The following is a 22,370-nucleotide window of genomic DNA, read 5'->3' as shown; positions in this document are numbered from 1 at the left end:
GGCTACCCAGATGGAATATAAGGTGTTGTTCCTCCAACCTGAGTGTGGCTTCATCTTGACAGTAGAGGAGGCCATGGATAGACATATCAGAATGGGAATAGGTGGTGACCATTCAGGGCCCTAGACAGTCCTTCCAGGTGAGGTGACACTTCACCTGTGAGTCGGCTGGGGTGACATACTGCATCCCGTGCTCCCGGTGCGGCCTTCTATGTATTGGCGAGACCCGACGCAGGCTGGGAAACCGTTTCGCTGAACACCTACATGCTGTCCGCCAGAGAAAGCAGGATCTCCCAGTGGCCACACATTTTAATTCCACATCCCATTCCCATTCTGACATGTCTATCCACGGCCTCCTCTACTGTAAAGATGAAGCCACACTCAGGTTGGAGGAACAACACCTTCTATTCCGTCTGGGTAGTCTCCAACCTGATGGCATGAACATTGACTTCTCTCATTTCCGCTAATGCCCCACCTCCCCGTTGTACTCCATCTGTTATTTATTTATGTATTTATCTCTCTTTCCCCCTCCCCTTTTTCTCTCTCTCTTTTTTCTCCCTCTGTCCCTCTCACTATAACCCCTTGCCTCTTCTCCATCCTCTGGGCTCCCCTCCCCTTCTCCTTTCTCCCTGGGCCTCCTGTCCCATGATCCTCTCATATCCCCTTTGCCAATCACCTGTCCAGCTCTTGGCTCCATCCCTCCCCCTCCTGTCTTCTCCTATCATTTCAGATCTCCCCCTCCCACTCCCACTTTCAAATCTCTTTCTATCTCTTCTTTCAGTTAGTCCTGACGAAGGGTCTCGGCCCGAAACGTCAACGGTACCTCTTCCTATAGATGCTGCCTAGCCTGCTGTGTTCACCAGCATTTTTTGTGTGTTGCTTGAATTTCCAGCATCTGCACATTTCCTCGTGTTTGCAGATATAAAGTATAATTTCATCGTGATTATTATTTTGAGTATATTTAAATGTTGAAGTGTTTTGAATGTTTCAGGGTCTATCTGTTTCTGTTCTTGGGTACTCCCTGTCACACTGGGGCATGAGCTAGCTGTCTGTCATAGCTACGCCTTTTTCTGGGAGTGAGCTTACTCTGAACTGACATAACTCCAATATAGGGCCACTGAGCATTTCAGGAGAAATCAAGCAGCTCTCCTGCAAAGACTGGCTTTGTTCAGATCGTGGATAGTTGTGGCTAACCACCAACTCCATCCTAACAGCCCTGGCTTTCCCTTGAACAATTTTCGACCTGCATTACAGCTCAGGTCAAGAGTGTCACAGCAGGTCACAACTTGATTCAGTATGCTACAGCTCGGATGAACCTTCCTTGTCTGCTGTACCCAGTCTGCTGGAAATGACACGGGGACTCCCTTTGGTCAATGAACCCAGTCTGTTGGAAATGACATGGGGATGACAATCTCTATCAGGCAGATCACTACATGAGTCTGTGACTTCACTACCAAGTTAGTGAATGAGACCATCACCAAGAACATGCTAGTGAGACAGGAAAAAAAAGCAAAGCAGACCGGGACAGACATATGGTATTAACACCCACAAGCGTCCACGCAATAGGTGATGAACAATCTGCTGATCCCAAGAAAAATGGCAAATATTGGGCCTTACCAACCCCACTGCCCCTGCGATGTATTTTACATTGCCATTGTAACCCATACCCACAGAACACATGGGAAGTATAAACACAAGAAATTCTGCAGATGCTGGAAATTCTGAGTGTAACACCCTAGTAAAGATTTTACTGCTAGGGTATCCATGTAATGGGTTTTGTGTAGAAGTAGTGTGTTCTGCTGGCAGTGTTTGGGTTACCGTTAAAGATAAGGGGTGCTTAGGAATATATGTGACATCCAGTCAGGAGGGTGGAACTTAGAGAACACTGGGGGGGTTAGCAGTTTTTGTGAAGGACACCGGTGTGGGTCGAGGTCTTTTTCAGCAGGAGATGGAGAGAGAAGGGACTGAAGAGAATCAGATGTAGGATTCGATCAGGTGGGAATGTGTGGTCTAATGGAGTCCAAGACTGGAACTTCTACTGGGGAGCAGTGAATAGGAGTTGGTCCAGTGAGTACTTCGAAAACAACGGCTTCTGGAAGATTTGAGCTCCACCTGTGTACATGTGACTGTTTAATTTTAATGGGCCTTTTTGTTTTTTTTCTTTCTTTTCTTTAATAACTGTTTGGTTAAGTTAACATTCTTAAATATAATTTCTTTATAACGGTATGCAGTGTACAATCTATTATTTCTTGCCGAGGGCAATTGCAGGGGGCAGTAAATCACACAAACCCGGGTTTGGGAGGGCGAAACATCCCAACCTCACAGATTTGGCGGAACAAAAGTCCTAGACACCCTAGATGTAAGGAGCCTGAGAAAGGTGGTTTCCTTGCCACGGAGTCCAGTGGCTGTTGGCAAGAGGGTAACAAGCCGAATTCCCAGAGAGGGGGTTTCATGAGTGACACATCCAAAATGCTGGAGGAAATCAGCAGGTCAGGTAACATCTATGGGCAGGAATAAAGAGTCAGTGTTTCAGGCCAAGACCCTTCATCAGGAAAGGAAGGGAGCTGAAACCTGAAACGTTGACAGTTTATTCCTGTCTATAGATGATGCCTGACTTGGCGAGTTCCTCCAGCACTTTGTGGGTGTGAATACATAAGAGGCTTCAGGTTACAGTTGTGCCTCAAACAGCTGAGTGTGAGGATGGAGGCCTGGTGTGGGTAAGGAAGTCAGGGTACCACGCCTTTGCTCTCTAAACCACATCTGTGTGAAACAGCGGTGTGATTTACCTGTGCTACCGGTGAAGACATCTCCCTGTGTCGTACCATCTGATATAATGGCTGTGGCATCCGCCGTGGGTGTTCGCTCAAAGGCCAATGTTCCAGATGGAGTGATCTGACCAGCTGGAGTCATTGTAACTGAAATAAATCATCGACTAGTTTAAACCTTCACTGCAGACCACTGGCATTCACTACTTTCATCATCAATTTCGGCTATCTTATTTATGTACCTATTTATCTATTAATTTCTTTCAAAATGATGTAAAAAGCTGAGAGGTCCGGATGAAGAGTCTTGGCCTGAAACATCAACTGTTTATTCCCCCCCATAGATATTGCCTGATCTGCTGAGTTCCTCCAGCATTTTGTGTGTGTTGTTCCAGATTGTTTTATTTACTTTTATTTGAAGATATAGCGCAGAACAGGCATTCCATCCCAATGAGCTACACTGTCCAACAACCCACAGTATCTAATAGTATTTAACACCAGCCTAATCACAGGACAATTTACAATGACCAATAAGCCTACTAACCGGTACGTATTTGGACTGTAGGAGGAAACCGGAACACCAGGAGGTCATGGGGAGCATGTGCAATCTCCTTACAGACAGGTGCCAGAATTGAACTCCAAATTCCAGAACATCTCGAGCTGCAATAGCGTCATGCTAACTGTTACACTACCATGGTGTGCTTATCAACCCTTGCAAGGCTCATCAAATCAAACGGCTGGTATAAACTCCGCCCCCCCTTCAGCAATTCTTCCTGGCAAAGGCATATCCTATCAATTGGCACACCTCAACAGCTCTCGAATATGCCTTTTTGTTTGGTTAAGGGTTAGCTAAAACAGGAGATGGCCCAGTACCAAGAGAGGAACAGCAAAGTGTCTACAGAGAGGTTGTTTCGCAGTTAGACATTTGGGAAATAGGAAGATTAATGCAGTCCACTCATCAGGGTGTGAGATCAGGCCACTAACCAATTGGGAATTCACATGGCTCAGTGAGTGAGGGCCGATGTTAGAATGTGCACTGTCTGGGGTATTGTGTGCACAGCTTGGGAAAGGGTACAACACTGCTTTTTCAGCAGAACCTGGAGCTGAGCTACAAGGAACATGCACATCACAGGCCACACCATTGGAAAACAGAGCAGAGAGCACAAAGGAGCACTGCAGTAAAACGCTTTTCGATGTGTTCTGAAAAAACGTTTTTTTTTATCTCTACAGAATATTTCACATCACTATCTATAAATCGAGCTCAATCCAAAACCACAAGCTATAGGTCATCGGGAGTGGGTACTGTAGGTCATCCTACAGATAGTGCCACTTCACAAATCTCTACAGACCATGGAGAGCATTCTGAAGAGTCTGGCAAGGCCATTGCACAGGATCAGAAAAAGCTGCAGAGAATTCTAAACTCAGCCTGCTCCATCAATGCCCCCCCTCGCCCCCAGCATCCAAGACATCTTCAAAGAGCAATGTCTCCAAAAGGTGGCATCCATCATTAGGGACCCCCACCACCCAGGACATGCCCTCTTCTCATTGCTACCATCGGGGAAGAGGTACAGGAGCCTGAAGACTCACATACAATAGCTTCTTCTCCTCCACCATCAGATTTCTGAATGTATAATGAATCCATGTACAGTATCTCAATATTTTTTGCACACTTTTTGCACTACTTGTTTAATTAAAGGTTTTAAAATATATCTCTTATTGTAATTTTTAGTTTCTTATGATTACATATTGCAATGTACTACTACCAAAAGACAACAAGTTTCACGATCTATGTCAGTGATATTAAACATGATTCTGATTCTCCTTGCAACGGTCACTCTGCATTGCACCATAGTCAATGGCCTTGCCAGACTCTTCAGAATGCTCTCCACGGTCTGTAGAGATTTGTGAAGTGGCACTATCTGTAGGATGTCCTACAGTACCCACTCCCGATGACCTATAGCTTGTGGTTTTGGATTGAGTCAAGCTATAGCTGTCTCTTCTTCATCAGTTAGTCAGACACACCCCACATTCACCACCTCACCCAATGAGTGACAGGAAGATACATACAGGCTGTCCCAGTTGCTGCAGGCAGTAAAGTGATGTTCTTGGAAGATTCCTTCTTAACTGGGGCAGTGGTTGGTTCATTTTCCTTTTTGCGTCTTTTGTAGGGAACGAACAGCCTGACTGGGCCAGTCTGTGAGCAAGGAACAAGAATTATTGTCTCCAGTCACCTCTCTGGCATAACCCACACATACTCTTCATAGCACAGCAAGTTCCACCCCTTCCACAAGCATTAACTGGTCACCATCATCGTCGGGTGGTCATGTACACCATTGCCCATCAACAAGGAACCCCATCATCCTGGCCATGCTCTCATCAGGAAGAAGGTACAGGAACTCACACCACCAGGTTCAGGAACAGTGGTTACCCCTCAGCCATAAGACTCCTGAACCAGAGGAGATAACTTCACTTACTCCACACTGAACTGTTCCCACAATATACACTCACTTTCAAGGAATCCTCATCCCATGTTCTTGATACTTATTCCTTATTTATTTATTATGATGATAATCTGGAGATTCTGCAGATGTTGGAAATCCAGAGCAACGCACACAAAATGCTGAAGGAACTCAGCAGGTATATATGTAATTGATAGAGTATAATACCATAAGACCATAAAGTATAGGAGCAGAAGTAGGCCATTCAGCCCATTGAGTCTGCTCCACCATTCAATCATGGACTGATCCAATTCTTCCAGTCATCTCCACTCCCGTTCTTTCACCCCATACCCTTTGATGCCCTGGCTAATCAAGAACCTATCTATCTCTGCTTTAAATACACCCAATGACTTGGCCCCACAGCCACTTGTGGCAACAAATTCCACAGATTTACTACCCTCTGACTAAAGTAATTTCTCCGCATCTCAGTTCTAAATGAACAACCTTCAAACCCGAAGTCGTGCCCTCTTGTCCTAGACTCCCCTACCATACGAAATAACTTTGCCATATCTAATCTGTCCAGGCCTTTTAACATTCCGAATGTTTCTATGAGATCCCCCTTCATTCTCCTGAACTCCAGGGAATACAGCCCAAGAGCTGCCAGACGGTCCTCATACAGTAACCCTTTCATTCCTGGAATCATTCTCGTGAATCTTCTCTGAATGCTCTCCAATGTCAGTATGTCCTTTCTAAAATAAGGAGCCCAAAACTGCACACAATACTCCAAGTATATTCTCACGAGTGCCTTATAGAGCCTCAACATCACATTCCTGCTCTTATGTTCTGTACCTCTAGAAATGAATGCCAACATTGCATTTGCCTTCTTCACAACCGACTCAGCCTGGAGGTCCCAAGTCCCTTTGCATCTCTGTGTTTTGAATTCTCTACCCATCTAAATACAGGTGGCCCCCGTTTTCCGAACGTTTGCTTTACGACACCTCGCTGTTACGAAAAACCTACATTAGTTACCTATTTTCACTAACAGAAGGTGTTTTCACTGTTACGAGAAAAGGCAGCTTGTGAAAAAAGCAGCGCGCGATAAAAGGCAGCGCGCGATAAAAGGCAGCGTGCGTCCAAACAGCCAAGCTCCTCCCCTGGAACTGCACTCTAGCCGGCATTGCTTAAACACGTGCTTTATCTCGATTTATTTTGTGCATCCGTTAGCAAGGTGAGTTCTAAGGTATCAGAAAAGCCTAAAAGAGCTCGTAAGGGCGTTACACTTAGCGTAAAACTAGACATAATTAAGTGTTTCGATCGTGGTGAATGAAATAAGAACACTGTCCACACGTTGAACTTGCCTGCGTCCACCATTCAAACTATTCATACGCAGAGAGAAAGAATTTTGAAAGCTGCCGATGTTACTGTTGGTTTTGCTCGTAGCAAAGTGGTCTCTCTTAGTCTGCAACCAATAATGGATAAAATGGAAAGTCTATTGCTTGAGTGGATTGATAGGCGTAAAAAGCGTGGTGTTCCGTTAAGTTTTCTTATACTTAAGGAAAAATCAATCAGTCTTTTTGATAAGCTGAAACAGAAAGCACTGGACTATGGTGATGAAAGTGGAATTTAAAGGTAGTCGTGGGTGGTTTGATCGGTTTCTGAGGTGAGGGCAGCTTCATAGTTTAAGCAGTAGTCCCCAACCCCCAGGCCGCCAACCGATACCGGGCCACGAAGGACGCAGTGGTGCAGCGGTAGTCGGGACGCACCCAGCACATCTTTATGAAAAAAGCCAAAATAAACAAGCTAATTAATTAGGTACCGCCCGGCCTGTAAATGTCGGCCCAGATCAGAGGCGATTGCCGATTGCGTCAGGTGGTTATTTGTATAAGCAAGTGTTTAACTGTGACAAAACTGCAATGTATTGGAGCCTTCCCAATTCCGGTAAGTGAAACTACACTGCACGTACATTATTTCTACTTTATATAGGCTGTGTATTTTTATGTGTTATTTGGTATGATTTGGCAGCTTCATAGCTTAAAGGTTACTGAAGAGAGTGTTTCTGCCGTGAGCACTTGCGCCGTGTTTTTGCTGAGAGTGCTTCCGTGGGATTTTCGCTGCGCTAGACAGTGCTGCAGAAAAGTATTTCTACTTTATATAGGCTGTGTATTTAACATATCATTCCTGCTTTTACTACATGTTACTGTTATTTTAGGTTTTATGTGTTATTTGGCATGATTTTGTAGGTTATTTTTTTGGGTCTGGGAACGCTCAAAAATTTCCCCATATTAATAAATGGTAATTGCTTATTCACTTTATGACATTCCGGCTTACAAATCCTTTCATAGGAACGCTCTACCTTCGGATAGCGGGGGAAACCTGTAATAGTCTACCCGTTTATTTCTTCCAGCAAAGTGCATGACCATACACTTTCCAACATTGTATTTCATTTGTCACTTCTTTGCCAATTACCCTTAACTATCCAAGTCTCTCTGCGGGCTCTCTGTTCCCTCAACACCAGCTGCTCCTCCGTAAGTATGAAGTATGATACTAAGGGGAGTAAGGGGAGGCCGTGGCTGACAAGGGAAGTAATCGACAGTATAAAAATAAAAGAGAAGAAGTATAACATAACAAAGACGAGTGGGAAGCCGGAGGATTGGGAAACTTTTAAAGAGCAACAGAAGGTAACTAAAAAGGCAATACGTGGAGAAAAAATGAGGTACGAAGGTAAACTAGCCAAGAATATAAAGGAGGATAGTAAAAGCTTCTTTAGGTATGTGAAAAAGAAAAAAATAGTTAAGACCAAAATTGGGCCCTTGAAGACAGAAGCGGGTGAATTTATTATGGGGAACAAGGAAATGGCAGACGAGTTGAACAGGTACTTTGGATCTGTCTTCACTAGGGAAGACACAAACAATCTCCCAGATGTAATAGTGGCCAAAGGACCTCGGGTAACGGATGAATTGAAGGAAATTTATATTAGGCAGGAAATGGTGTTGGATAGGCTGTTGGGTCTGAAGGCTGATAAGTCCCCAGGACCTGATGGTCTGCATCCCAGGGTACTTAAGGAGGTGGCTTTAGAAATCGTGGACGCATTGGTAATCATTTTCCAATGTTCTATAGATTCAGGATCAGTTCCTGTGGATTGGAGGGTGGGTAATGTTGTCCCTCTCTTCAAGAAGGGAGAAAGAGAGAAAACAGGGAATTATAGACCAGTTAGCCTGATGTCGGTGGTGAGAAAGATGCTGGAGTCAATTATAAAAGATGAAATTACGACACATGGGGATAGTAGTAACAGGATTGGTCCGAGTCAGCATGGATTTATGAAGGGGAAATCGTGCTTGACTAATCTTCTGGAATTTTTTGAGGATGTAACTATGAAAATGGACAAGGGAGAGCCAGTGGATATAGTGTACCTGGACTTTCAGAAAGCCTTTGATAAAGTCCCACATAGGAGATTAGTGGGCAAAATTAGGGCACATGGTATTGGGGGCAGAGTACTAACATGGATTGAAAATTGGCTGGCTGACAGAAAACAAAGAGTAGCGATTAACGGGTTCCTTCGGAATGGCAGGCAGTGACCAGTGGGGTACCGCAGGGTTCGGTACTGGGACCGCAGCTGTTTACAATATATATTAATGATTTAGATGAGGGAATTAAAAGTAACATTAGCAAATTTGCCAATGACACAAAGCTGTGTCATTGGCAGTGTGAAATGTGAGGAGGATGTTATGAGAATGCAGGGTGACTTGGACAGGCTGGGTGAGTGGGCAGATGCAGTTTAATGTGGATAAATGTGAGGTTATCCACTTTGGTGGTAAGAATGGGAAGGCAGATTATTATCTAAATGGAGTCAAGTTAGGAAAAGGGGAAGCACAACGAGATCTAGGTGTCCTTGTACATCAGTCACTGAAAGCAAGGATGCAAGTACAGCAGGCAGTGAAGAAAGCTAATGGCATGCTGGTGTTCATAACAAGGGGAATTGAGTATAAGAGCAAAGAGGTCCTTCTGCAGCTGTACAGGGCCCTGGTGAGACCACACCTGGAGTACTGTGTGCAGTTTTGGTCTCCAAATTTGAGGAAGGACATTCTTGCTATTGAGGGAGTACAGCGTAGGTTCACAAGGTTAATTCCCGGGATGGTGGGACTGTCATATGTCGAAAGATTGGAGCGACTGGGCTTGTATACTCTGGAATTTAGAAGGCTGAGAGGGGATCTTATTGAAACATATAAGATTATTAAGGGATTGGACACGCTGCAGGCAGGAAGCATGTTCCCGCTGATGGGTGAGTCCAGAACCAGAGGCCACAGTTTAAGAATTAGGGGTAGGCCATTTAGAACGGAGTTGAGGAAAACCTTTTTCACCCAGAAAGTGGTGGATATATGGAATGCTCTGCCCCAGAAGGCTGTGGAGGCCAAGTCTCTGGATGCTTTCAAAAAAGAGATGGATAGAGCTCTTAAAGATAGTGGAATCAGAGGTTATGGGGATAAGGCAGGAACTGGATACTGATAGTGGATGATCAGCCATGATCACAGTGAATGGCGGTGCTGGCTCAAAGGGCCGAATGGCCTACACCTGCACCTATTGTCTATTGTATATCTTTGTATTACTGGCAAATTTAGCCACAAATCCATTAATCCCATATTCCAAATCATTGACATGCATCGTAAAAAGCAGCGGTCCCAACACCAACCCCTGTGGAACTCCACTGGTAACCAGCAGCCAGCCAGAATAGGATACTTTTATTCCCACTCTCTGCTTTCTGCCGATCAACCAATGCTCCACCCATGCTAGTAACTTCCCTGTAATTCCCTGGGCTCTTATCTTGCTAAGCAGCCTCCTGTGCGGCACCTTATCAAAGGCCTTCTGAAAATCCAAGTACACCATGTCTACTGCATCTCCTTGAAACTGCAGTAGGTTAGTCAAGCAGAATTCTCCTTTAAGAAAACCATGCTGGCTTTGGCCTATCTTGTCATGTGCCTCCAGGTACTCCGTAATCTCATCCCTAACTATCGATTCCAACAACTTTCCAACCACTGACGTCAGGCTAATAGGTTTATAGTTTCCTTTCTGCTGCTGCCACCCACCCTTCTTAAATAGAGGAGTAACATTTGTGATTTTCCAATCATCCAGTACAATGCTAGAATCTAGCGATTCTTGAAAGGTCATCGTTAATGCCTCTGCAATCTCTCCAGCTACTTCCTTCAGAACCTGAGGATGCATTCCATCAGGTCCAGGAGATTTATCCACCCTCAGACCATTAATCTTCCTGAGCACCTTCTCAGTTGTAATTTTCACTGCACAAACTTCACTTCCCTGACACTCTTAAAAGTCTGGTATACTCCACTGTGAAGACTGATGCAAAATAAGCATTCAGTTCCTCTGCCATCTCTGCGCCTCTCGTTACAATATCTCCAGTGTAATTTTCTATTGGTCCTATATCTACACTCAACTCTCTTTTACCCCTTATATACTTAAAAAAGCTTTGAGTATCTTCTTTGATATTAGTCGCCAGCTTCCTTTCACAATTCATCTTTTCCTTCCTAACGAGATCCCTAGTTTTCTTCTGCAAGTTTTTAAAAGCTTCCCAATCCCCTGTCTTCCCACTAGCTCTGGCTTCTTTGTATGCCCGCTCTTTTGCTTTTACGTTGGTTCTGAATTCATTTGCCAGCCACGGTAATGTCCTTCCATTCGAAAATGTCTTCTTATTTGGAATATATGTGTCTTGCACTTCCCTCATTTCTCGCAGAAACTCCAGCCATTTCTACTCTGTTGTCCTTCCTGCTAGTGTCCCTTTCCAGTCAACCTTGGTCAGTTCCCCTCTCATGCCATTGTAATTTCCTTTATTCCACTGAAATACCGACACATTGGAACTTAGCTTCTCCCTCTCAAATTTCAAAGTGAACTCGATCATATTGTGATCACTGTTCCCTGAGGGTTCCTTAACCTTAAGCTCTCTTATCACCTCCGGATCATTGCCCAACACCCAATCCAGCACAGCCAATCCTCTAGTGGGCTCAACAACAAGCTGTTCTAAAAAACCATCCCTTAGACATTCTACAAATTCTCTCTCTTGAGGTCCTTGAACGTTCAGCTCCCAATGGCAGCCATCCTTTAGCCAAGTTTGTCATACTTTATCATACCAAGACAATGTCATACTTGCCAATCTGTAGCTGAATTTCAAGATCATCTGTATTTCTATGCTGTGTACATTCAAATATAACACTTTCAGTCCAGTATTTGTTGCTTTCTGTTTTAACTGCACCATTTCTCTATTGCCCTGTAATTCATCCCACTGGCTGTGATTATGCCTCATCTCCTGCCTGTCTTTTCTATCATCTCTGTTGCACGCTATCTTTGATTTATTTCTGTTTTCCCCTTCCTCAGCCCTATCACTCCAGTTCCCATCCCCCTGCCATATATATTTTATGCTTTGCACTGTACTGCTGCCCCAAAACAACATATGTCAGTGATAATAAACCTGATTCTGGTTCTATACACTTTTGAGTCTCACTGGGAAGCATCTACTCAGACTGACTGGGTGGGAACTGCGGAGAGGAGTGCCAGGCTGTCCAGTGAGGGAACCCCACCCCACTTTAAAACCGTCCCAACCAGCATCTTACCAGAGACATATCATCACAGCAGGCAGCGCAGGTGCAAGAGGCTGCATGGGGATTTAGGATGCCATCCTGGAAAACAGAAGCAGAGAAATCACAGAGTTACAGCTGATTCTGAGCACAGCAGAGAGCAGCAGCTGGCTACCCATCTCATCACTGAATGGAATATCTAACCCATCACACAAAGAGAGCTGGGAATCCTCAACAGGTCAGCAAACAGCTGTGACCTTCTCACTATTTCACTACCAGGTCATGTAAGATTAGATTATTTATTACATGTACAACCAAATGCATCATTTGTATTAAATCAAATCAGAGGATTGTGCTGGCTGGACAGTCACCGCACCTCTGAGCACACGTTGTATGCCCACAACTCATCAACCCTCTTTGTAATAAACTTTGATCAAACTATATTACTCTTGCTTTTCTGCCTTGGTGTTCTATTTTGTTAAAACTCTGGTTAAACACGCTCAGATTTTTCTGATGTGAAACTAACATCGGTAAATTAGTTTATTGTTGATCCATGTGTGAAAATACAGTGAAAAACATCTTGTATATCGTTCATACACCTTTTTATTTAGTTATTTTATTAGAGATACAGCACAGAACAGGCCCTTCTGGCCCAACAAGCCAGCAACAAACTGATTTAACTCCTGGCCTAATCACAGGACAATTTACAATGACAATTAACCTACTAACCAGTACGTTTTTGTCTGCAGGAGGAAATTCATGCACGCACGGGAAGAAAGTACAAACTTACTTAAAGAGGATGCCAGATTTGAACTCGGAACATCAACGCCCTGAGTTGCTATGCTACCATGGTTCCCGATGACCTTTCATTGAGGTAGAGTCATAGAAAACTACAGCACAGAAACATAGAAAACCTACAGCACAATACAGGCCCTTCGGCCCACAAAGCTGTGCTGAACATGTCCCTACCTTAGAAATTACCTAGGGTTACCCGTAGCCCTCTATTTTTCTGAGCTCCATGTACCTGTCTAGGAGTCTCTTTAAAGACCCTATGGTATCCACCTCCACCACCGTCGCCGGCAGCCCATTCCACGCACTCAACACTCTCTGCGTAAAAAACTTACCCCTGGCATCTCCTCTGTACCTACTAGAAACAGAACCTTTGGCCGATCTAGTCCATTCCAAAACCATTTAATCTGTCTACGCCCATCAACTTACCCTACCATCCATATACATATCCAAACCTCTCTAACACTGGAATGCAGCTTGCATGCTCTTGTGCTGGCAGCTCATTCCACACTCTCATCACCCTCAGAGTGAAGAACTTTCTCCTCATGTTCCCCTTAAACTTTTCATCTCTCACCCTCAAGCCATGGTTGTAGCCCCACCCAACCTCAGTGGAAAAAGTCTGCTTGCATTTACCCTACCAATACCTCTCATATTTTATACAGCTCCATCAAATCCCCTCTCAATCTTCTTGCTTCTAACCTATTCAATCGTTCCTTACAACTCAGGTCCAGTCCCAGTAACATACTTGTAAATTTTCTCTGTACACTTTCGACCCTAGCTGTAGGTAGGTGACCAAAACTACACATAATACTCCAAATTAGGCCTCGCCAATAAGACCGTAAGACACAGGAGCAGAATTAGGCCATTCAGCACATCAAGTCTGCTCCGCCATTCCATCATGGCTGATCCCAGATCCCACTCATCCCCATTCACCTGCCATCTCACCACATCCTTTAATGCCAGGACTCATCAGGAAACTCTCAACTTCAGCCTTAAGTATACCCACGGACTTCGCCTCCACCGCAGTCTGTGGCTGAGCATTCCACAGATTCACCACTCTCTGGCTAAAAAAAATTCTTCCTTATTTCCACTCTAAAAGGTCGCCCTTCAATTTTGAGGCTGTGTTCTCTAGTTCTGGATACGCCCACCATAGGAAACATCCTCTGCAGATCCCCCTACCCAGTCCTTCAACATTCAGTAGGTTCCAATGAGATCCCCATGCACTCATCTAAATTCCAGAGAGTACAGGCCCAAAGCTACCAAACGCTCCTCATATGTTAATCCCTTCATTCCCAAATCATCCTCATGAAACTCCTCTGGACTCTCTCCAATAACAACACATCCTTTCTGAGAAATGGGGCCCAAAACTGTTGACAATACTCCAAGTGCAGCTTGACTAGTGTCTTATAAAGGCTCAGCATTATCTCCTTGTCTTTATATTCTATTCCCTTCTTTCCTTCCTCTGTTTGATGAACTTTAATAAAAAAATAAATTACAAAAAAAAGGAAAGAAATGCCAACCTTGCATTTGGCCTCTTTACCACAGACTCAACCTGTAAATTAATCTTCTGGGAGTCTTGCACGAGGACTCCAAGTCCCTCTGCACAAATTATGGAGACATATTCCCAGACCCCTTTGTTCTACCACACCCCTCAGTGCCCTGCTGTTCACTGTGTTAGACCTACCCTGGATGGTCCCACCAAAGTGCAACATCTCACAACCGTCTACATTAAATTCCATCTGCCATTTTACAGCTCATTTTCCAGCTGATCCAGATCCCTCTGCAAATCATGACAGCCTTCCTCGCTGCACATGACACCTCCGATCTTGGAGTTATCTGCAAATTTGCTGATCCAGTTAACCACATTATCATCCAGATCACTGATATAGATGACAAATAATAATGGACCCAGCACAGATCCCTGCGGCACACCACTAGTCACAGGCCTCCAGTCAGAGAGGCACCATTTACTACCACTCTCTGGCTTCTCCCACAAAGCCAATGTCTAATCTAATTTACTATCTCATCTTAAACGCTGAGTGACTGAACCTTCTTGACCAGCCTCCTATGTGGGACCTTGTCAGATTCCTTGCTAAACACCATGCAGACAACATCCACTGCCTTGCCTTTATCCACTTTCCTGGTAAATTCCTTGAAAACGCCATAAGATTAGTTGGACATGATCTACCATGCATGAAGCCACACTGACTATCCTTAAACAATCTGTGTCTACCCAAATACTTATATATCTGGTCCCTGCCCTATCTCTAAGGATGTTCTAAATATCTCTGCTAGGGCCCTGACAATTTCTGCACTTGCCTCCTGTGGGGTCCGAGGGAACACCTTGTCGGGCTCTGGGGATTTATCTACCCTAATTTGCCTCAGAACAGCAAACACCTCCTCCTCTGTAATAAGACCATAAGATGTAGGAGCAGAATTAACATTTTGCCCAATGAGTCTGCTCCAATATTTCATCGTCGCTGATCCAATTTTCCTCTCAACTCCAATCTCCTGCCTTCTCCCCATATCCCTTCATGCCCTGACCAATCAAGAATCTATCAACCTCTGCCTAAACAGACATAAAGACTTGGCATCCCCAGCTGCCTATGGCAAAGAATTCCACAGATTCACAACTCTCTGGCTAAAGAAATTCCTCCTCATCTCTGTTCTGAAAGGACGCCCACTTTTCTGAAGCTGTGAACTTTGGTCTTAGACTCTCCCACCATTGGAAACATCCTCTCCACATCCACTCTATCAAGGCCTTTCTCCATTCAATACATTTCGATGAAGTCACCCCTCATGTGTTGGGCACGTGGCCAAGTAGTTAAGACGTTCACCTAGTGATCTGAAGGTCGCTAGTTCGAGCCTCAGTTGTGGCAGTGTTTGTGCCCTTGAGCAAGGCACTTAATCACACATTGCTCCAGTGTCTGTGTGAGGAGTGGCGCCCCACACAGACTTCCAATCTGCGCCTTGTAAGGCATGAAAATGTCCAACGCAGGCCTCTCATGGTCTGAGTCGACGTTCCCTCCCTCCCACCCATCATTCTTCTGAATTCTAGTAAATACGGGCCCAGGGCCATCAAACGCTCTTCAAAGAATTCCAACAAATTTGTCAGGTAAGATTTTCCCCTGAGGAAACCACGCTGACTATGGCCTATTTTATCACGTGCCTCCGAGTAGTACCCTGAGACCTCATCCTTAACAAATCAACTCCAACATCTTCTCAACCACTGAGATCAGATTAACTGAGCCTATAGTTTCCTTTCCCCTGCTTCTCTCCCTTCTTGAAGAGTGGAATTACATTTGCAATTTTCCAGTCTTCTGGAACCATTCCAGAATGTAGTGATTCTTGAAAGATCATTACTAATTCAGAACTCTTGGGTGCACACCATCTGGTCCAGGTGACTTATCTACCTTCAGATTTTTCAGTTTCCCAAGAACCTTCTCTCTAGTCATGGTAACTTCACACACTTCATGCCCCCAGACACCTGGAACCTCCACCATACTGCTAGTGTCTTCCACAGTGAAGACTGATGCAAAGTACATTTTCAGTTCATCTACCATTTTGTTGTCCCCTATTACTGCCTCTCCAGCATTGTTTTCCAGCAGTCCAATATTCACTCTCACGTCTCTTTTACACTTTATGTATCTGGAGAAACTTTTAGTATAGAAACTTCATTAATATTATTGGCTAGCTTACCTTTGTATTCCAACTTTACCTTTTTAATGACATTTTAGTTGCCATGGTTGCAACATCTTTCCTTTAGATTACTTCTTCCTCTTGGGGATGTGTATATCCTGCATCTTCCAAATTGCTTCCAAAAATTCCAGCCATTGCTGCTTTGCTGTCATCCCTACCAGTGTTCTTTTCCAATCAATTCTGTACTCCTTTCTCATGCCTCTGAAATTCCCTTTTCTCCACTGTAATACTGATACACCTGACTTTAGTTTCTCCTTCTCAGATTTCAGGGTGAATTTGATCATATTATAATCACTTTCCCTTAGAGTTCTTTTACCATACGCTCTCTAATCATTTCCGGTTCATTGCATACATCCAATCTTAGTGGGCTCAACCACAAGCTGCTATAAAAGCCAGCAATATGCAGGCAATCTAGTAATTCCACCTCCTGGAATCCAGCACCAACCTGATTTTCCCAATCTACCTGCATATTGGTCCCCCATGACTATTATAACATTACCCTTTTGGCATGCATTTTCTATCTCCCTTTGTAATTTGTAGACCACACCCTTACTACAATTTAGGGGTCTGTATTGGAACGGGATCCTGAATTATCCCTATAAACTATGCTTTTAAAAGACAGAGGGACAAAGAGAGAGAGAGAGAGAGAGAGAGAGAGAGAGAGAGAGAGGTGAAGACTGCTCACAGTTTGGAATTTCTGCAAGGACACCGGCAGCTTCTGAGTTCCTACAGAGAGAGAAGGGAGGAGCTACTTGATGGACAGCTGGTGTTCAGCACAACAGTATTTAAATCAGCGCAATTGCCTGTTTCACAGGACACAGGACACGCAGACGCACAAGGGTGTGGTGAAGTTACCACTATCCTATTTAGGTGCCTATGAGTGTGGGACTGTGGATCGATCACCAAGTATCGATCTGTGATTATTAGTGCGTGAAAGAGCAATGTTGTAGAGTCTACTAGTGTGTCTAACCCTTGCCGGGGTTGGTAGACTATCACTCGAAGACGGTGCTCTTAAGATGGTCAAGTTTGGCTAACTTGGAAGTTTCGGAGGACAACGGGAAGATCGACAGCATCAGCTCACCTGAAGAACTAAACACCTCTCTCTGTCCGTCACTATTCAACTCAATACCATGAACTGAACTGAACTTTACTCATCTCCGTGAGACTGTATCCATTTACCCCTAGACTTGAAGAAGCTTGGTTTCTCTATTTCCGCACATATATATATACACACACACACACACACACATATATATATATATACATACACACACATATATATACACACACACACATATATATATATATATATATTATCATTGCTAACCTGTTTGATATAACTAATATTACATTACTGTATTGCATACTTACTAATAAATACCATTAGTTAATAGCAATACTGGACTCCAAAGGTGTCTCCCATTTCTGCTGGTTCTTTAACCCGTCACGGGGTACGTGACAGTATACAACTCCCATCTGGGTCTTTTTGCCCTTGCAGTTCCTTAGCTCTATCCACAATGATTCAACACCTTCCGACCCTATGTCACCTCTTTCTAATGACTTGATTTCATTTTTTACCAACGGAGCCACACCACCCCCTCTGCCTTCCTGCCTATCCTTTTGATAAAATGTGTATCCTTGGACATTAAGCTCTGAGCTATAATCTTTCAGTCATCATTCAATGATGCCTACCTCATACCTGTAAACCTGCAACTATGCTTCATGTTCATCTACCTTATTTCGTATACTGCATGTCTTCAAATACAACACCTTCAGTCCTGTGTTCACCCTTTTCAATTTTGTATGCCATTTACGTTGCAACTCATCCTTCTGACTGCAATTTTGCCCTCTCCTCACTGCACATTGCCTCTGTTTGTAAACCAGCTAACTCATCTTCAGCGCTATTTCTTGCATTGAAATATAGGCAGCTCAGAACACTAGTCATACCATGCTCAACCTTTGATTCCTAATTTTGTCTGAGACACAAAATCCAGCCTGTCATTCCACCAATCGAACACTGGAGGGCAGCACTGACAGGAGAGGCCAAGCCCCAGCCGAGCACAAATGCCACACTGCACCACCTGTGACGTTTCCTCTCCTGAGATGCAGCAGCAGGCAAGCCCGCAGCTTGAGGCCTAGTCCTCACTACAACCTACGCAGCTTCCCCACCGTCTGTCATGCCACCAAACAAGGGAACAGAATCTTACATAATCACATCCAACAGGGTCTTGCAATCGCAAGAGGAACGTCCAAGACAATCACCGCCTTTGCATACCAACTCTGATGCCTTCAAGTAGCAGGCAGCAACATGCTCTGACCAACTACTCCAAACCCAGTCCAGCTCCTCCACCACGCTAACAACAGGAATTCTGCAGATGCTGGAAATTCAAGCAACACACATCAAAGTTGCTGGTGAACGCAGCAGGCCAGGCAGCATCTCTAGGAAGAGGTGCAGTCGATGAAGTCCTGACGAAGGGTCTCGGCCTGAAACGTCAACTGCACCTCTTCCTACAGATGCTGCCTGGCCTGCTGCGTTCACCAGCAACTTTGATGTGTGTACCTCCACCATGCTGCCTGGTTCCACCAAAACACGAGCAACATCCCAAACGGCTTCTTTGACACCCCAGCCAAACCCACCGACACCCAGCCTAGCAACTCCGATCAATGAGCAGCTCACTGATGGGGTAGAAATGCAGTATCCAAAATCTTGGAGTCCAGCATTTTTTTGCAATCATAAAAAACATATTTAACAAAGGAAAATAAGTATTTGCACTGCTCTGCATTCACAGGGAATCCAGTCAATTCCAGCTGATCTAAGTTCCAGGTCAGCTTTGACGAGCTTCCTTACGAGTTTGTGGATGGTATTAATCCGGTATTTCTTCAGGATCTTGGCGATCCTTCCAGAAACAGTGGAAATATAGGGAAGACAGGCAGTAGTGACTTCAACCCAGGTAAGTGTGAGGTGGTTCACTTTGGTCGGTCAAATATAGTATTAATGGTAAGACTCTTGGCAGTGTGAAGGATCAGAGGGATCTTGGGGTCCGAGTCCATAGGACACTCAAAGCTGCTGCGCAGGTTGACTCTGTGGTTAAGAAGGCGTACGGTGCATTGGCCTTCATCAATCGTAGGATTGAGTTTAGGATCTGAGAGGTAATGTAGGAGAAGATGGCGGCACGACGCAGCGCGCACAGCTCTCCGGTGAAATAATATCGTATTTGTAAGTAGGATGCCGTGCACAATTCTGATTTGATAGAGACGGATGTGAGAAGCACGGAGGAACATCTGGAGAAACTTCTGAAATGCCCGGTTTGCTGTCGCTGCTACTGTGCAATCGAGAATCTCCGGAGGGGAAGGCCCCGAGTCCTCAGCTTTGCTTGTTGCTCGGCGGCTGGAGCCGGGGTCGAAGCGCTCAGCAGAGGTGGTGCTCGGTGCTCGGTGTCGGAAGGCTGATTGGAGGCTCGAAGTTTTCGGACGGACTCAGAGTCAAACTGTGGTTGGGCATGGCAGGGAGAGTTTTCTTCCTTCTCCCGTCTGCATGAGATGTGGGACTTTCAAAAGACTTTGAACTTTTTTTACCATGCCCACGGCCTGTTCTTCATCAAGGTATGGTACTCCTTGCACTGTTGTAACTATATGTTATAATTAAGTGGCTTTAGTCAGTTTTTCAGTCTTGGTCTGTCCTGTGTTTCTGTGATATCACACCAGAGGAATATTGTATCATTTCTTAATGCATGCATTACTAAATGACAATAAAAGAGGACTGCGTGTCCTCATAATCTAATCTAATCTAATATTGGACTCTGGTCAGACCCCACTTGGAGTACTGTGCTCAGTTCTGGTCGCCTCACTACAGGAAGGATGTGGAAACCATAGAAAGGGTGCAAAGGAGACTTACAAGGATGTTACCTGGATTGGGGAGCATGCCTTATGAGAATAGGTTGAGTGAACTTGGCCTTTTCTCCTTGGAGCAACGGAGGATGAGAGGTGACCTGATAGAGGTGTATAAGATGATGAGAGGCATTGATCATGTGGATAGTCAGAGGCTTTTTCCCAGGGCTGAAATGGCTAACACGAGAGGGCACAGTTTTAAAGTGCTTGGAAGCAGGTACAGAGGAAATGTCAGGGGTAAGTTTTTTTACGCAGAGAGTGGTAAGTGTGTGGAATGGGCTGCCGGCAACGGTGGTGGAGGCGGATATGATAGGGTCTTTTAAGAAACTCCTGGATAGGTACATGGAGCTTAGAAAAGTAGAGGGCTATGGGTAACCCTAGCTAATTTCTCAGGTAAGGACATGTTCGGCACAGCTTTGTGGGCCGAAGGGCCTGTATTGTGCTGTAGGTTTTCGATGCTTCTATCCTTGGACATTGAGCTCCCAGCTATAATTTTTCTGAATGGCTTTGAGAGAGATAATAAATCAGCCATGATGGAATAGCAGAGCAGACTCCACGGGTCATATGGCTTAATTCTGTTCCAATGTCTTATAGTCTCCCACAGTGGTATTACAGGCCAGATGGCCTCAAACCCTGCTCTAAGATCCTTCGCTTCCAGGGAAAAGCATTCTAAACAAGCCACCCTGATGTCATTCTGAAGCTGTGTGTTTGAACCTCTCAACTCTTACATTATGTTTGTACATTCTTCCCTCCCCTGAATGGTTAGCAAAAGTGAGAATAATCTGGAATATTATGATCTCCCCAAGCTGTTTATTTAGACAGAAGAAAAGTGCACATGGTAGTTGATCTGTCAATGAGGACTGTCTCCTACCTGTATCAGGCACTGCAGGGAGCGACCAGCATATCGGATGCTCCTTTTCCAGTCTTTGCTGCTAGCGCGACCCGCCAACCCTTCAAATTCAGTGGGAGTGAACCAGTTCTCTCCATGTTTAATGCAACGCCCACGGCCTCCTAAAAATAAGTCTGCAGGTCACTCATGTTTCCTTCTAACTCCATGCATGTGTCTTACAAGAATCATACATAAGACATAAATTTATTCAGTAGCAACACTCCTTTATATTGAACCAAACTGATTAACACTCTTTGATCTCGAGGATGAAACACTTAATTCAGCTATCTACCTTTAACACAATAAAAAGTTCTATGATAGGTGTACATTGTTGGATTAGACTGTTTAATTGTTATCTTAACAACTAATTGTCTGTTATTTAAGTACATATGTACATGTAACTGTTACGTATGTTTCCTAGTGGTCACAATGTACATATACAGTTGTTCAAACAAAATGCAGGAGGGACTCAGCAGGCCATGCAGCAGCTATGGAAAACAGTAAACAGTCAAGTCCCTTACTCACTCTTCTTTCAGTTAGTCCTGACGAAGGGTCTCGACCTGAAACGTCGACTGCACCTCTTCCTAGAGATGCTGCCTGGCCTGCTGCGTTCACCAGCAACTTTTATGTGTGTTGCTTGAATTTCCAGCATCTGCAGAATTCCTGTTGTTTGCGTTTAAAAACAATCAAAGGGTGTCAGCCTGAAACATTGACTGTTACTCTTTTCCATAGGTGCTGCCTGGCCTGCTGAGTTCCTCCAGAATTTTGAGTGTGTTGCTTGGATTTCCAGCATCTGAAGATTTTCTCTTGTTTGTGATGCAGTTGTTCAGTGTGTCCCCTAGTGGTGACAGTGTGTATATGCAGTTGACAGGAATTCTGCAGATGCTGGAAATTCAAGCAACACACATCAAAGTTGCTGGTGAACACAGCAGGCCAGGCAGCATCTATAGGAAGAGGCGCAGTCGACGTTTCAGGCTGAGACCCTTCGTCAGGACTAACTGAAGGAAGAGTGAGTAAGGGATTTGAAAGTTGGAGGGGGAGGGGGAGATCCAAAATGATAGGAGAAGACAGGAGGGGGAGGGATGGAATCAAGAGCTGGACAGGTGATTGGCAAAAGGGGATACGAGAGGATCATGGGACAGGAGGTCCGGGAAGAAAGACAAGGGGTGGGGGGACCCAGAGGATGGGCAAGAGGTATATTCAGAGGGACAAAGGGAGAAAAAGGAGAGTGAGAGAAAGAATGTGTGTATAAAAATAAGTAACAGGTGGGGTACGAGGGGGAGGTGGGGCATTAGCGGAAGTTAGAGAAGTCGATGTTCATGCCATC

General features: G+C 44.6%; 1 protein-coding gene across 2 annotated transcripts in view; it reads right to left on the bottom strand.

Annotated features, from left to right (window-relative positions):
• Positions 1-22,370, bottom strand: part of LOC134353538 (deformed epidermal autoregulatory factor 1 homolog) — a 113,422-nt gene that overhangs the window by 43,526 nt on the left and 47,526 nt on the right. For both annotated transcript variants that reach the window (XR_010019635.1, XM_063061541.1), the window contains exons 5-8: positions 21,026-21,165; positions 11,815-11,880; positions 4,827-4,953; positions 2,784-2,912 (exon numbers count right to left, since the gene is read on the bottom strand). Coding sequence is in view for 1 of the 2 variants with exons in the window: in XM_063061541.1 (XP_062917611.1) it covers positions 2,784-2,912; positions 4,827-4,953; positions 11,815-11,880; positions 21,026-21,165 (462 nt within the window). In the remaining variant the exon portion in view is untranslated. The remainder of the gene's footprint in view (positions 1-2,783; positions 2,913-4,826; positions 4,954-11,814; positions 11,881-21,025; positions 21,166-22,370) is intronic.

This window comes from Mobula hypostoma, chromosome 11 (assembly GCF_963921235.1).
Source record: "Mobula hypostoma chromosome 11, sMobHyp1.1, whole genome shotgun sequence".
NCBI classification, from domain to species: domain Eukaryota; kingdom Metazoa; phylum Chordata; class Chondrichthyes; order Myliobatiformes; family Myliobatidae; genus Mobula; species Mobula hypostoma.
Note: the sequence above shows the minus strand (reverse complement) of the source record. Positions and strands in the feature narration are given on the sequence as shown.